This window comes from Pseudorasbora parva, chromosome 13 (assembly GCF_024679245.1).
Source record: "Pseudorasbora parva isolate DD20220531a chromosome 13, ASM2467924v1, whole genome shotgun sequence".
In the NCBI taxonomy this organism is placed as follows: domain Eukaryota; kingdom Metazoa; phylum Chordata; class Actinopteri; order Cypriniformes; family Gobionidae; genus Pseudorasbora; species Pseudorasbora parva.
The window spans coordinates 21,607,635-21,624,412 of record NC_090184.1 but is presented as its reverse complement, the minus strand read 5'-3'; the positions used below and the strand labels follow the sequence as shown (position 1 = coordinate 21,624,412).

The window sequence follows — 16,778 nt, the reverse complement described above, 5'->3', positions numbered from 1 at the left end:
ACAAATGCATTTCAGATGAAGAAATATCTAGATACTATCTGCTGGTTGGTTTACAACAATTCAAAATATCCGCATTGAAAACTTAAAAAATCCCCACTGAAAGGGGGCCACCCTGCACTACCTTGAATGCAGGACTTCTAGCCTTCTAGCCTCCAAGACTAGAGATTTAACCATTTGGTAGTGTACTGCAATATTCTGTAAATGATGGTAGAGCTGGGCGGTAGGCATGTGCCGATATCAATTTTTCATGTTGCGATTAATTGATGAAGTTTTATCACGATACACAATATTATCACGATATTGACATAATTTGCAAAAAAAAAAGTGTTGCCATAGCATAACAGCTTTAAGAACTATTTTTGTAAGAACAAAAATAACTGAATGTTTAAATACAATAATGCACCAAAAATATATACAGCTCTGGAAAAAAAATTAAGAGACCCCTCATTGAGAAATCAATGTTGTGTGGTCTCTTGATATTTTTCAGAGCTGTAAAAGTACAATTTTCAAACAGATTAAAGTGCAAAAGAATTGGGCTATAAAGAACAACAGGTAGGCTTACAAATTACAATAAGGTCTCATTATTTAATGCATTAACTAAGATTGAGCAATAGCTACATTTAGTACATAAAGTATAATGTTTTGTTAATGTTAGTTAAGAAATACTGATCATTGTTAGCTTTATCTTAGGTCCATTAAAAAAGTTATTTTGATTTTGATTTTAATGTTATTAAACAGTAACTAAGAAATTAACATAGAATGATTAATTCTTTATAAGTATTTTTCATTGTCAGTTTGGTAATAATGAATTAACATGTTAACTAATGAAGTCGTATGTCTCAAAGTCTCTTACTGAACAATAACAAATAATCAGAACAGTTCTAATTATTAGGGCATGTTGTAGTCCAGATTAAAACATAATGTTTAAGTTTGAAAATAAATAGCCTATTAAGTCTTTAAGTATTAAGTATTTGGTGCTGTGATGAACAACATTGAGATTACAAAAACGAAAAACTACAAGCGTTTTGTTTGTTTGTTTGCTGGTTTCCGGGGTAACTGCTTCATTCTGGAGTTTATCAGCGCCCTCTGCTGTCACTGAGCGGCACTTCAGCAGCGCGTCTCCTTCACGCGTCCATGTGCTTCTCATTTACATCTGACTCTGACGCCCGTTTCACACATACTCCGTCTGCAGTGCGTGTGCGGTGCGTATTTTTTTCAGTACCCATGTTAACGGATGACAGCTTTCACACTGCACGCGGATGCAGTCCGTCAGTCCGTTCCAGGAGCGTTGCGTCTGCAGCAGTGCACGGATCGTTTTCGTACCGAGTCTATTTTTTGCTGCGTTGCGCTGCGTTGCTGCATTAAAGTGATAGAACATTGTTCGCATTAAAATAAACATGTACTGACGCGAAAATCTAGTAATTTCACCACAGATGCATATCATTTAAAATATACTCTTGTTTCAAAGTCAACACGTGGCTTTTTTTCTCAAGTAAAGCAACAAAACGACACCTTACCTGGCATTTAGGTAAAAAAAAAAAAAAAAGTGCCATAATGGAGAGCACTCGTACTTTCTTGGAGGTGAAAAGCAAAGTTATTTTTGACCTGCAGGATTTCTTTTAAAAGGGTGTAAACACGAAAGAAAAGACGAGAGTCGGCTGTTTTTGAATAGACTATTGTAAGTTTCTAATTTAAAATGTTTGTGATTTAAGGCTATAAACTATGTTTACATGTTTTGCCACTTGTGTGAGCTAAATCTAAAGTATATAAATATGAATAAATGAATTTAATAAAATGTTGTTTAAATGTAGGCTACATAACCTGACTTCTATTAAAGAGTAAACAAAGAGAATTGGAATTCTGACGAGGCATGTTCAGTAAAAACGTTTGGATTTAAATAAAAAAATAATGAATAAATGCTGTGTTTGTGGTGTGCAACAGCGGATCAGTTGCGGACTGCAAACGCAGCATATGTGAAAGGACTACAGGGTGTGGGGCTCCTGCAACGCACACGCAACGCAACACGCACCGCACACGCACTGCAGACGGAGTATGTGTGAAACGGGCGTGAGCGTCTCCTTCACCGGTTCAGTCATGTGCAAACGCACGTTGGGCTTGTTTATATCTGAGCGTGTGTCCCTTTGACGCAGAATACAGCAGTGTTGAGTATTTATACGGTTGATGGGCAAAGTATTCTTGAGTGCATTATAAAAAAAAAAGATAAATTGTTAATAAATTATTATTTACGATATTTTAAAGTGCCCACGATAACAATATCGTGCATATTCATCATCGTGATAAATCGCATTATCGAAAATCGGCACATGTCTACTGGGCGGTATGACAAAAAATTGTATCACTATTTAAAGGGGTGATGAATTGAGAAATTAACTTTTGATATATAAAAGGTCATGGTAATATAAGAATATCCTGTAAATTTCAGAGCTGAAAACTTCTTTGTTATTTAAAGAAAAGCTTTTATAGACACCAGGGCCAGAAAACGACCATGTGCGCATCTTGATGTCATCTGTTGTGAAACACCGTCTCTACAGCACGTCTAATTCAGTAGACCCATCCACCAACTCATGAGCGGTTTGGATCACGCTAGCCAGCAGCAATAAACATGCTGAAGAAGATAGCAAGATATTGCGCTATTCCTGGTTGTGGAAGAACACAGTCGCTGCATAAGCTTCCTTTGGATACTAATATTAGGAATGAGTGGTTGAACTTTATTTTTAATGAAGTTCCAGCTCACATGGGGAAGAGATTGTACACATGTTTGCTTCATTTCACTACAGAATCGTGTGTAAACAAGTCTTAGGTCAATGCTGGATTTGCAGACATATTGAGATTAAAACACAATGCTGTTCCTTCAATATTGGATCCGACAGGAATGGTGCAGGACACTTATGTAAATAAAACATGTTTTTTTTATGTAATAGTATTGCATTGTTATAAATCGTTTTGATTATGTGTACATGTCTAACAGAACATAACTTAGCACGCTGGACTCAGACATGTATAGGCCAGAGTTTACGCTAGAAAAAAATGGTGCCGGTCAAAGTGACCGGCAGAGGTTTCGTTTTCCGGACGTTTTGATGATATGCCGGTCAAAAATTCCTGAAAGCAGTTTGTGTAACTTTAAAAAAAAAAAGACATAATCAGGCCCTATATGCAACATGTTTATTAGCCTAACTTTCAAATAGACGGAAAAAAACATGAACGTCCGATTGGCGTCAATCAACCAATTTTTTTAACTCATAGGCGTAATTTGCGGGTGGGACAGGTGGGACATGTCCCCACCACTTTTTTATCTTTCTTCACGGATGAACCTAACTAATACAAACAAAACATCTCTGGTTAACTAGAAGAGTATCATTTCATTCGTTTGTTAAATAAGAGGCGATCGCTCGTTGCCGCTGTTATCAGTGGAGCAGATTTCTCTCACGGCTCTTCACACAGCGCTTTAATCTAACGCTTAACGCCGTTGCAGAGACTTTCTGTTTGTTCCGGTCAGATCGCGAAACAAAATGCACAAAAACTGTTCCTGCTCTTGATGTACAACCACTGATGGTACTCGGTTCTGATGAGAGAAAAAATAGGCTACGAGGGCATATTAGAAACGAGAACTTCTGACAAGTTTAACAGACTAGACCAGGGATTAAGCAAAGTGTGCAAATCTATATGCCTTTATTCACGTGAAAAATCTTGGCACAACACTAGTGTGTTTAGATGCAATAATTAAACGCAATTAATAAATTTAATTATAAACTCAGTATGTCTCATTTAGTTGGTAACATTTAAATTGGCCACCGTGTGAAATGACAAAATCATATAATAGAATATAACAGTATACTGATAACTGTAAGCAGGTAAGCACTACAAGATGTTTTTGAATGCATTAGAGAAAACGACAAAATTACTTATTCACAAAATTACGTGTGTGAATAAGTGCTACCTGTTTAAAATGTGCTTGCACCCGATCAGATTCAGTAGAAGGTAAAAAAAAAAAAAAAAATCCCTTAAACTTTAACATCCCGCTCATGCCAATCGCCGTGATCATCTGTATCAATCTGTATCAAACTCACATGGTTTACCGTGAGTTCTGAACACTGCACCATGTGCTTATTTAAATCTTTTCGTTTCTACACATATTAGGCTACATATTCCTCATGTCTGTGAGGCAAGCCTGCTGAGTTTCAGTTTATTTGAGACGCGCTTCAGTTAATGAGCAATGAAAGCGATGGCTTCCGCGACCTAGTCTACTTATTTATTTCTTATTTATTAAATACATGCAATTAACCGAAGAAACCTTTATTAAAATTAAGAGACAATTTGTACAAAACGAAAGAAAGGCTTTTTACAAAACAAAACTTAATATTAAACTAAATATAACCACCAAAATCATTTCTGACCCACTTGCATCTTTACACTAGCCTATCATAATCAGATGAAATCTAAAAATAATATTATAATATTTAAACATAAATATGAAGAAAAAAAACATTGTTTAATGGCTACAACAAGTATAGTAAGCTACAGATTTATGTCATGTCTGAGCTGGATTTGAACGAACATCATTTTACCGGCGGATTCATGAGCGTGCGCCTGCGGATTATTGAGCTGATCACACCGGCTCCGCTCCGCTAATTAGTCATTACAGGCTCGTTCTCGATACTTACACGGGCAGGGCCGGTCTCTCGGGTGCATGGGCTCGGGTAGGGTTGGGCTTTATTTTTTTGAGCCGATACGCTCTAGTTCTGGTGAAAAATGTAGTGCTGTGCCGGCCCGTTGTCATAAATTGTTCTGGTGATGGAGCGGTAGTGGAGCGCTCTCGGAGCGAGTAAAAACCACAACGCTCCGACTTTTAAAAAAATCGCTCCTCACGCCATTCAAAATCTCGCCGCTCCGCTCCGCTCACATAGCCTACTCTGCTTCGCAGGCTGTGGAGAATTGCAATCCTCCATAGCCACGGAGCGCTGTCATGACAGCGAGGGCATCACGTCGTAGGCTTACGGTATCGATAAGAGGCAGTTTTAATCTGACAATTTGACCGAAAATATTTCATTTTGTCGGACATTTAATTTTTTTCCCGGCCAATGTCCGGTAATTACCGGACAACGGAAACCCAGGTATAGGCCATGGCTCGCAAAGGCCAACGTCCCGGGGCTGTGTGTTTTCCAGATGGGCTAACAAAATGTAAGCCAGTCAGCAGGCCGGGAAATCTCAAATAGTGAAATAACATTCCTTTATTGATCTACGTTGTTCACTCTCTCTTGACTTGACATTGAAGGTGTGTGTGTGTGTGTGTGTGTGTGTGTGTGTGTTTGGGGGGGGGGGGGGGGGGGGGTTGGATAAGATATACAAATCTTATCCAATCCTAGCCGTGGGCATTTACTTCCAAGTCTCCAGTGCAGCACGCCCATCAAAACCCAGCGTTCAGGAGAAAGCCTAAAAACCAGTCTAGAAAATAGCCTATTATTTACTAGTTATAATGTTTTTGAATTGAAAAGCCACACAAACATCATTAGTTGACCTCAGACAACAGTATTAAAAAAAGCCAGCTCATGACACCTTTAAGATTCTGGCGGTTTCATGGTATATATGTTTTTTATATTTCCATGACTGGACTTTATACACGTTTACAGTTGCTTACCGTATTTTACTTTCAGGAGTACATAGAATATATAAAATCTTCAAATAAACTAGTTTTCAAATTAAAATGTCCCGACTGAGCCAGTGCTGTATCGTAACTTCTTCACACTGTCCCCGGACAGTCCTTATTGTCGAACCCTACACGCATTAAAATAATAAGCTAAACCAGTAAAAATCAATAGATTTCCTTTTTTTTCTAAAGAGTTGTCATTTACTCACACTCCTGATTTTCCAAACACGTATGACTTTCTTTCTTCCTTGTATAACAAAAGTAGAGCTACTAGAGAATGTACAAGCACAAACTCTCGTTCAATATAATAAAGTGAATGGGAAACCAAGAACAATTTTTTTTCTTTTCACAAAAAAAGAAACGCATACAGGTTTAGAAAAACTAGTGTGAGTGCACATTTTTTTCAAACTTTTGGTGAACTTTTTGTAACTAAGTCTAAATTGATGAAAGACATAAAAGAAAGTATTAGTCAATCAGATGTCAGAACTTGTCACGCTAGAATACTTATTTGCTTTTTCCCCAGCCTTAACCACTGAGATAATCTAACTACAATGTGATCTTAGTGATTGTTCCGAATCAGTTAATCAGGTAATGAGTCATGACAGAAAGTCAAAATGAAAGTCTCCTGGTTTTACTGGTCTGGAATGCAGTCACCTGGTTAGGATGAGGCGGTCGAGGTTGATCCTTTGTTGTTTAGCAATCCAGGCTGCGCGGTAGAGCCTCTCTGCTGTCTTCAGCACTTCATTATTGAGGCGCTGGATGAGCTGCTTCTCTGATGCCACATACAGCCGTTCCTGCTTCAGGTGGTGGGCCAGAGTGTGAATGTCTGGCTTCACCATCATTCAGCTCAGCCACGGCGCTGCAGATAGACAGCAAAACAAGTAAAGTAGTAGCACTGCAAGAGTACTACAACATAATTATGCCAACTGAATATATGTAAATGTAAATAGGTCATTCCATGTCAAATCAAGCAAATTTCAGAATCTTCCCCGGCTCAATGTTATTTTTTTTTTCTTCTGGAAAACGACAAACATAAATAGTGATGAAAGCCAAACTATTAAACGTAATGCCTGTATATGTAATGAGTAATTTACAATTGTGTAGAGGGGGGTCAAAATGACTTTCACATGAGATTTGTAGCCAAATTATAAGGGGGTAAAAAAATTACATTTTATTTATTTATTTTTTAGATTGGTGGGTCTTCTAAGTAAATCTGCCAATTAATGGCCTTAAAGGAAAAATTGATGTCATTAATGACTCACTCTAATGTCGTTCCACACCCGTAAGACCCCGTTCACCTTCAGAACACAGTTTAAGATATTTTATATTTAGTCTGAGAGCATATGCAAGTGAATGCACAATATACTGTCCATGTCCAGAAATGGAAAAAAAAAACATCATCAAAGTAGTTCATATGTGACATCAGTTAGAATCTCAAATACATTTTGGTCCAAAAATAACAAAAACTACGACTTTATTCAGCATTGCCTTCTCTTCCGCTCCGCATTTGTTTTCAAATCTCAGATAAAGATTCAAATGGTCATGAATCAGTGAATCGATCAATGATTTGGTTTTTAATTCATGTCATAAATAATCATACCTTGAAGTTTGCATACATCAAGTATTTTCAAAAAAATAAAATAAAATGAGATGTCGAATTTTTCAATTATGAACATTAATTCACTAAGCTATTGAAAAAAATAAGTAACAGTTAAACATCAAAGTATTTTTGGGTCAAATTTTTCTTCAAAATTAATTACACGTACAGTTACACTGAAGTTTTTGGTAATACCACCCACCCTGATGGGAAACTGACAGACTTGAGCAACTGTTTTCAGCAGGGATCAGAGACAATGAATACTGATCAAAACACAATAGACTTCAGTTGGAGCATAAGCCTCAATTAATTAGACATGAATTAGAAAAAGAGGCTGCGAGTGACAGAAGAACAGTTTTAGTCTTGTACCGTTTTCCTAGTCAACTGAATATTGTTCAAGACAAAATACATCAAGTTGACTAGAATTAATCAACTAGACATTTTGCATTGACCTGGATAACACAGACAGTTTGGTCAATATGTCATAGTGTTCAAATATAATGACGTCTAATATTCAGCAAACTGTGTTTAACAGTTTGGAGGTTTTTTGTAAACTAAAAATTTGCATAAAGAGTTGTTCAAATCAATCTCTAATGCCTATACAAAAGTATGATGGACAGTACATTTTAATTCACATCAAATAAAGCTATTTTCACTTAAGTTCTCAGGTCGAATAATAGGATTTTTTTTCTCAGTTCTTCACATTTTTACTTGTACTGACAAAAACAATGATAACAGTTAAGATAAGAAAATCAAGTTGCGCATGATTTACCGCTCTCGTGTGACACGCTGAACACATTAATTCTTAAGCGGCTGTTTACACAGAATGCGTTATTGTGTTGAAAAAGTTGAGGCAGTGGAATGGGAAAAAAGCAAAGATATTAGACGCGAGTTGGACTTTCTTCTAACTTAAGCGTCATGTTTTTTTAACGCCATTTCAGGGTGAGACACTGCTGAAGACGCAAGCCACGAGTGCAACACCCAAACGCGTCCGCCAGACCTACAAATAATAGGAAAAATAGCGCAATGGAATGCAAAAACCTGTATAGGATACGTTTAAAGTGGTGTTTTCTAGGCTTGGTTGTGTTTATAGGGCACAGTATAACGTCTTAATACTTCTTTTTTTGAAAAGCCATATTTTCTTATATTGTGCCTTTATTCCACACCGCTGTCTCCACTGTCCTTTGAACGGCTTGTTTGCTTCCTGCTTCTATGAAGCCCATCCCTCCGAAAAACGCAATGGTCTTAGATTGGTTAGATGGCCAAATGTACTTTCAGGCCTTTTTATTGGCTGAAGTGCCAAGCACAGGTTGTCCGCAAAAGCCACGCTCCTAACCATTACGGGCAGAATTCACATCAGGGGCAGTTTTTATGTTAATAGCAAGGGTTTATGATGTCACCAACCCGGGAAGAAGCTTATTGTGATATTGATTAATATCTCCGTTTGCATTGAACTTTCAGCGCTGTAACTTTGCAGATATTTTTTGTGCTCAAGCAGTTACACACTAAATAAAGTTTAAAAAGTCAAATCGCATGCAACCACCCCTTTAAGATACATTTGTGCTAGGGCTAAACGATATTCTGTTTTAACATCGGCATTGCGATGTGCGCATGAGCAATAGTCACATCGCCGGCACATGCAATGTGAAGGGTAGTAGCCCATAGTGTATTAAGAGAACGGAAGCACACAGTAAACACGAGTTTGTCACTGGAGTGACATGCGCGTTCCGCGTGCCTGCACAGTGATTGGTTCGCTGTGCCGCTGCTCACCGCTCACGGCCAAACATTCACTGCTAAAATGCGCGACGAAGAGGATCCACCGCAACAACAAAAAAAGGTTTCGTACCAGAAATCATCTTTTTGGGACTATTTCAGCTATAAAAAGGAGGTTGTTGACCAAAAAGAGGTAATTGCATTGAGTGTCAGAAAGTTGTGGCCACAAAACAAGAAAACACCACCAATTTGTCTGATTACTTAAAACTTTAAACGGCACCACAAAAGCTCTTCACGACGAATACAGGGCTCGACATTAACGCTTGTCCGGGACAAGTGTATTTTTTGAAGGGACAAGTGAAAGAGAATTTTACTTGCCTGACGGACAAGAGCCTGATTAAAACTTTAAAAAAAATAACTAGTGAATCACCAAATTTTGCAAGAATGTTTGTGCATTAGTGTAAGTGGCGATCGATAGTGGATAATAATATATAATGAACGATAATAAGGTCGCACTGTTGACGCTCGTGCAGCCTCTCGAGGGGAAATTACAACACTGAATACCATCACGACTGAAAATGACACTGATTTCATATGACAGTTCCATAAACAACTAATTAACATTCACTTAAAGTCACTTACATTTTAGATGCAATATTAAGTGTTTTTGTTCTATTTCAGCAGTGAAAATCATTCACAGCAGACCCGTTACGCGTCTCACTCACAGCAACAAGTGTTACTGAATCGAATCGTTTGAATGAACGACTCCGTGACTCACTCATTAAGACGGTCACCTGCTGCCACCTACTGGAGGTTTAGTTTCATGTTTACAAATACTTTCCAACATTTATTTGTCACTTGTAATGAAGCTTGCTTATTAGTGAAATTATTAACATCATGGAATGGTAATTATTGACTTTAGCCTGGATTGATTGCTCTCAATATCGCAATATATATCGTTAGGGGAAAAAAATATCGCAATGTAATTTTTTTCCAATATCGTGCAGCCCTAATTTGTGCAATATTTGCCTTCTTTTTTCATGCATATATTTTTGCATATATATATATATGCAAAAATATATGCATATATTATTATTTTTATATAAAATATGCAGAATATGAAATATATATATATATATATATATATATTCATATATTCATTCAAGTCATTTGTTTTACATTCACACTATGTTGATCACTTCAGGTGTGGTGCACTTGGATTAGAACTTTAATAAAAAGATGGTTAATAAAGAGAAAGTTACCTGAAACATATTGTAGTTACGTTTAAGTTGACACGTTAAAAAAAATTATAATAACAATAATAATAATTGTGAATCATTCTGAAAAAAATAAAAAATAAAACCAGATTAATTTTTTTTTTTTACATATCGCCCAGCCATCATTTCAGTACTTTCTACCTTTTTTCTACTTGAATAAAAAAATATATATACAAGCCATTTCTCAAGATGACCATTTGGATTATGCTTTCCCCGCAGCAGCCCACTCTGTGTCTGTGCTATTTTTAAGATCTCCTGTAATATCAAACTACTGTATATCGATATAAGCGGTATTGCCTCATGCTATATCAGTTATTAAAAAAATATATTGATGCATCGTACAAACTGTATATACATATACACTGCCAAGCCCAACCAGTCATTGCCTTAAATCAGAATGGAATAAGAGGTAATTACTTCTGGGAAGTAAGCAGAAGTATTAATCTGGCAGCAGGTTTGGTTCTCTCTGAAGTGTAGTGTCATCTACATCTAAGTTTTCCCAACATGGTTTCAGTAATACACTCCCATTATAATAGCACATCACAATATTACACAAACCTTACAGGATAAAAGCACGAGGCCTATTATGAAAGTCAATAAACAGAGCTACTGAATAGCTCAAATCCAGCTGTGTAAGATAAACAATCAGGCTTAAACAGGAAGACTGCCCTATTTCCTCTGAGACGGGAGAGAATAGAGACATTTTCGTACAGGGAACTTATAAGATTATAAACACGGACATATAGCATAAGAAAATTGCACAAATTGTATAAGGTCCAAAGGGCATGCTGAAGTAAAGCATTTTTTAATTACTTCACCTTTTTAACCCAGAGTCAGCACACAGCAATGGCAACTATGCACTTAGCTTCAATACGTTTCATTTAAGCCCATGAAACTGCCGTAAAAAGAACTAAGGCATGAAATGCATCATTTCTGCTTATTGGTTTTGTGTGCAAAAACAGATGCCATGCACAAACTCTGCCATAATCTTTGACCAAAATCATTCTATTGGTACATGAATGCAACTAAGAGTATTAAGGATTTTACAGCAGTTAAATCCATTAAAAATCCATTGTTAAATCATGCACTAATATAATGACCAACAACACAAAGAATTAGACATAAAATGTTGTCTTTTAGACAGAATCCTTCACCAGTCACCAGAGACTTAGCACAAACTAGTCTGAATAAAACAGACATGCATTTGTTATTTGATTTTGGTCAACAATGTATTTTAGGGCCCAGTTCAAACTAAATTTCCGATGTTACTGAAATCCATAATACATAAGTGAAAGAATGTACAGTCAGTCAATATTATCTAATAAACACTGCAAATATAGACTCAAAAACATACAATGAAGGACCAATCAGAGTGAAGTGTTCCAAAACCATAAAAAAAATGTAAATCAGTCAGTGTTGTTGCCTAAAACAATTTAAGATAGTTTCTGATAATTGAAAACAAGATAAGAAAATATAAATATTAGAAGAAGAAAAAATGAGCATACTAAAATTACTAAAAATGAAATTTAATAATAATTAAAGCGGTACAAAAAAAATATTCACAAAAGCACGTAAAATTACAAAAAAAAAAAAAATTTACAATATATTTACAGAATTTATTGAAGAAGCACTCCAATTTTTTTGAAAATATGCACATTTTCCAAGTCCCTTAGAGTTAAACAGTTGAGTTTTACCGTTTTTGAATCCATTCAGCCGATCTCTGTATCTGGCGGTAGCACTTTTAGCATAGCTTAGCATACATCATTGAATCGTATTAGACCATTATTAGCATCACGCTCAAAAATGACCAAAGACTTTATGTTTTCAAAGATAAGATTTTTACTATTTAAAACTTGACTATTCTGTAGTTACATCGTGTACTAAGACCAACGGAAAAAGAAAAGTTGGGATAATTTTTAGACCTCTATAAATGGTGTATTCTACCATCATGTTTCACAGAATACCAACGAAAAACAAGGAGCGAAAGAATCAGTGATTGGCTGCTCTAAACCAAAAGAGAAATTGTGTGTTTGCTCACAGCATTTGGGACCAGATGACTAGAGCCGAATGACAGAGCCTAATGATGACATGTAGAAGAGAAGTGGTCTAAGCACTGAGCCCTGGGGAACCCCAGTAGCTAGATGATGTGACTTAGACACTTCACCTCTCCATGACACCCTGTAGGACCTACCTGAGAGGCAAGACCTGAACCACTGGAGAGCAGTTCCTGAGATACTCATCTTCTTATGAGTTGACAGGAAGATCTGGTGGTTAACTGTGTCAAAAGCAGCAGACAGATTCAGCAGGATGAGCACTGAGGATTTGGAAGCTGCTTTTGCCAGTCTCAGTGCCTCAGTTACAGAGAGCAAGGCAGTCTCAGTCGAGTGCCCCTTTTTTGAAGCCGGATTGGTTGTTGTCCAGGAGGTTGTTCTGTTCAAGAAACATAGAGAGTTGATTGAACACAACTCGCTCAAGTGTCTTTGCAATGAAAGGCAGAAGGGATACCGGTCTGTAGTTTTCTAAAAGTGCTGGATTCAGAGACGGTTTCTTAAGCAGTGGGGTTACCCGAGCCTGCTTAAATGCTGTGGGAAAGGTTCCCGTGTGAAGAGAAGTGTTGACAATGTGAGTGAGTGCAGGAGGGATTGAAGAAGAAATGGCCTGATGGGAGGCGAGTGGGTATAGGATCAAGTGGACAGGTAGAGAAGGATGGAAGCGCGTTCGTGTTAGTTGTTGAGATGTGCGGGTCAGTTTGTGGTGAGGAGAACTGGTTGCTGATGAGACAGGTTTTGTTTGTGAAAAATTATGCAAAGTCATCAGCTGTAAGAGTTGATCAAGGAGGGGGAGGAGGAGGACAAAGAAGAGAAGATAATGTTTTAAAGAGTGTGCGAGAGTCAGAGCAAATGTTGATTTTGTTGTGGTAGTACTAGTATGTTGAGATTACCAGCCAGACACTTCCTTTTTTATGAATGGCCAAAAAACAATGTGCAAATAGTTGACTTCGCTTTCTCATACAGTGGAGAAATGTAGATAAACAGAAAACACCCACACAAGCCCTATTCACTCTCTCTCTCTCTCTCTCTCTCACTCTCTCACTCTCTCACTCTCTCACTCTCTCACTCTCTCACTCTCTCACTCTCTCACTCTCTCACTCTCTCACTCTCTCACTCTCTCACTCACTCACTCACTCACTCACTCTCTCACTCACTCACTCACTCACTCACTCTCTCACTCACTCACTCACTCACTCACTCACTCACTCACTCACTCACTCACTCACTCACTCCTAATAATTTCTTCGACCTTTCCTCAGGCACAAAGAGGTCTTTGTAAAGCACAGTTACACAGGAGAACGTGGGATGAAGAGCAGCCCAGAGACACCCTCGATTGTGCCGGGCCCCTGCGCATCCGTATAGCAGCCCACAAATACAGAGCGGAGGCCTGATCTGTACATCCGCGGAGGCCTCTTGTACCACTCACTCCTGAATCAGCTCAACCTCTTGTCATCCTGCCAAGTAAAGCACATCACTGTGCTCACTGTGTTTTGCGGTTGAATGCAGTGGTATGTGAAGATTTTGCCTTGGGGGCAGAGGAAAAGGCCACCTAATTTTACTTTCTACTTTTTCTATTCTGAGAAAGTTTAAGGTAGTTGTAATGGGTTTCGTGCTTTAAGTGTCAATACGCTTCTAAATAGAGAAGGCATGTGCTGGATTATACTGAGTAAGCATTAAATAGGCTTACCAAAGAAAAACTATGAAACACAAAGCATACAAACTAGGCCTCAACTTTTCTAAAGATCTAAACATAGCTTAGATTGTCATATGGTTTCAGATGGTAATAGCAAGTTATTTTTGTGTACATTACCATTAAAATGTTGAGGGTCAGTAAGTTTTTTTTTTTTAAAGCAATTCATAAAGACTTTATACAAATATTTATAATTACAAAATAATTCTTCTTGTGCACAGGACAGCTATGCCATATGACACAGCACTGCCCATAAGGTTATTGGTCCTACATAACAGGTTTTGTATCAGTTATTTTTCTTATAGTCGTTATATTTCTCACAGATTTCTGCTCCTTCTAAATAAGATACAGATAAACTAGCACAATAAAGATTACATGTATATGAACGCATTAGTGAGTGATTGCATGTGAAATAATTCTACAGCGTCTCTATACTAATAGTGAAGCTGTGAGTTATCAAGAAATATATGCTAGAACTTTTCAGTTTCTAATCTATTTTATTGATAAATCACATAATAGTGTCGTCAATACATTTCTGCACTACTGAATGGTCTTGTGTGAGGCGCGCGCGCGAGCGATCGCCGCGTGATGTGCGATCGGCTGGGTGTGTGTGTTGCAATGCAGCACGCATTAGTTTAGCACCATGATTAACTTACGTGAACAATAACGTGCATTCTCCCGATCTGTTTTTACCATCTAGATGGTATAATTAGACATGTCTTGTGGAGAGCTCTCGGAGTATGCAGTTATTTGTAATTTTTAACTAGGGCTGCACGTTTTCAAGTTTTTCATTAACCGTTAACCGAGGCCCTTAGCGGTTAATACTGGGTTAACCATAGTGTGCGTCAGGGTTATTTTTAGCTTATTAATTTGACGACCACCATCTCCGTAGTGAACGTGCCTATATAGAGAAATGCACATCATGGATTACATAATCAGAGAGTAGCCTATTTCATTTTGTTTTAAATTGTTAAAAGACATTTCAAGTTTCTTAAGATCTATTTCATGTCTGCGAGGCGTACGCTGAGTTTCGTTAAATTAGGATGAGAAGCGCTCCAGTTCACGAGCAATGCGAGTGGCCGCGAGGGCGCCTGCATGATTAGGGCATGCCATGTAGTAAAATATGCAGCCGAGAATGATTCACAAAGCGTTTGACTCGAGCGGCTGAGCCTCTCCCGGCAGAGAGTTCAAGCATCTGTGGACTCGTCCCTTCAGCTCTGGCCATCTTGCTTTCAGTCCGCGATTAGCTTTTTTGTTTTCTTCATTAACGTTACAGTTAAAGTAACGACTGCTTTTCTCTAGTCATTCACAAGTTTCTCACTTCAAACTTTCTTTCTTCTGATCCGTTATGTACAGTCCGCGCGGCTCGCGCTCTGCTTCTGCCCTAATGCGACTTTTAGTCCAGTGCGACGTATGTTATTTTCCTCTTCATGACGCATTTTTTGACTGATGCGACTCATACTCCGGAGCGACTTATAGCCTGAAAAATGCGGTAAGCACTGCATTGCAATACTTGCATTTTGCCCCGTCACTCTCATTTTTAAAGTGCTCCGACGCTTTCTTTGCCCACTTAGAAAGCTGGTCATGACTTCTTCTTGTGAATATTACAAATGTCTGGGAGCGCTCTGGCGGTCTCTAGGGGTGAAAACATATATTACAACTAAATTCAAGGCACGTCATTGACGCCACTTAACCGAGCAAAATGTTTCACTCGGTTACGCAATTTTTAACGGTTAATCGGTCAATCGGTTAACCATGGACACCCCTATTTTTAACTGTTGAAAACAGAGCTGTTGTAACTTGTGTAAACTTGTGTGCGCGTGTGACTTTGTTGGCGGCGCAGTTCACTCCATCTTGTCCAGAAAAAGCACACAAGTTTTGAGAAATCTAGATTAAGAAAAACAACTAGAAGTCCCAACAAAGTATTAAATATCTCTGGATCGGAACTCCATTTGTCTGACATGTCAACGCAATTAGTTTGTTACGACAAACACAACTGAATATAATTCACCTCAGAGAAGAAGGTACATGCATTGTATTTCATGTCACATTTTTGTTTATAGCAATTTATAGCATGCTTTTTCTGGACGAGAAAAAGTGAACTGTTGTGCTAATAGAGTCACACAAACAAGCATGACGCGTAGGCATGCACTGAAGATCAACGGTCAAGGTCAGGGTTTTTGTTAATAAAATTGAATATCCTATACCCCATGAGCACTTCACATATGGACAAATGTGAGCAGGACTTTTTGATATTTTGAATTTTAATTTTGGGAATCATTTCAACCGCTAGCTGTCATTCTTACATAAAGCACCTTTAAGAGCAGAAAGTTACTCCGTATTCAAATATAAGAAGAACTGCAGCACGTCATAAATGAATGAATCGAAAATCAGCATATAGGCTACTTGCCTCTGACAAGAAATGTCTACTTTTAAATGAACCAATTCAAATTTAAAACAAATACTTTGTTTATATGTAATCTAAATGAAAGGTGCATTTCCCTCTATACGAGCATGCTAGTTCACTACTGCGGCGATGAGTCTGCATGGTCAACTTCACCTTTGTAACCAACACAGACTTAGAAAACATTAGTTTATTAATAAACAACTAAAATGTCTCCTTGCTATTTTTTATATTCATAATCATTGGGCTCCTTTTGTCAATGACTTGCGGCAAGCTTGAGCGCAAGGCATATTTCCGGCCCCCAGTACCCTATATGAGTCAAACTGAAAACAAAACCTACGGGGGGTTTTTTAGGTAATGGGTAATGTGTAATGTAACGTA

General features: G+C 37.9%; 2 protein-coding genes across 7 annotated transcripts in view; one reads left to right on the top strand and one right to left on the bottom strand.

Moving 5' to 3' along the window:
- Window positions 1-16,778, top strand: part of LOC137038685 (zinc finger protein 155-like) — a 110,727-nt gene that overhangs the window by 10,617 nt on the left and 83,332 nt on the right. The window lies entirely within an intron of this gene.
- The window catches only part of gapvd1 (GTPase activating protein and VPS9 domains 1), a 65,002-nt gene that overhangs the window by 37,732 nt on the left and 10,492 nt on the right, over window positions 1-16,778 (bottom strand). For all 6 annotated transcript variants that reach the window (XM_067413469.1, XM_067413470.1, XM_067413472.1 and 3 more), the window contains exon 2: window positions 6,320-6,524. In XM_067413469.1, the coding sequence (XP_067269570.1) occupies window positions 6,320-6,507 (188 nt within the window). In that variant the 5' untranslated portion in view covers window positions 6,508-6,524. The remainder of the gene's footprint in view (window positions 1-6,319; window positions 6,525-16,778) is intronic.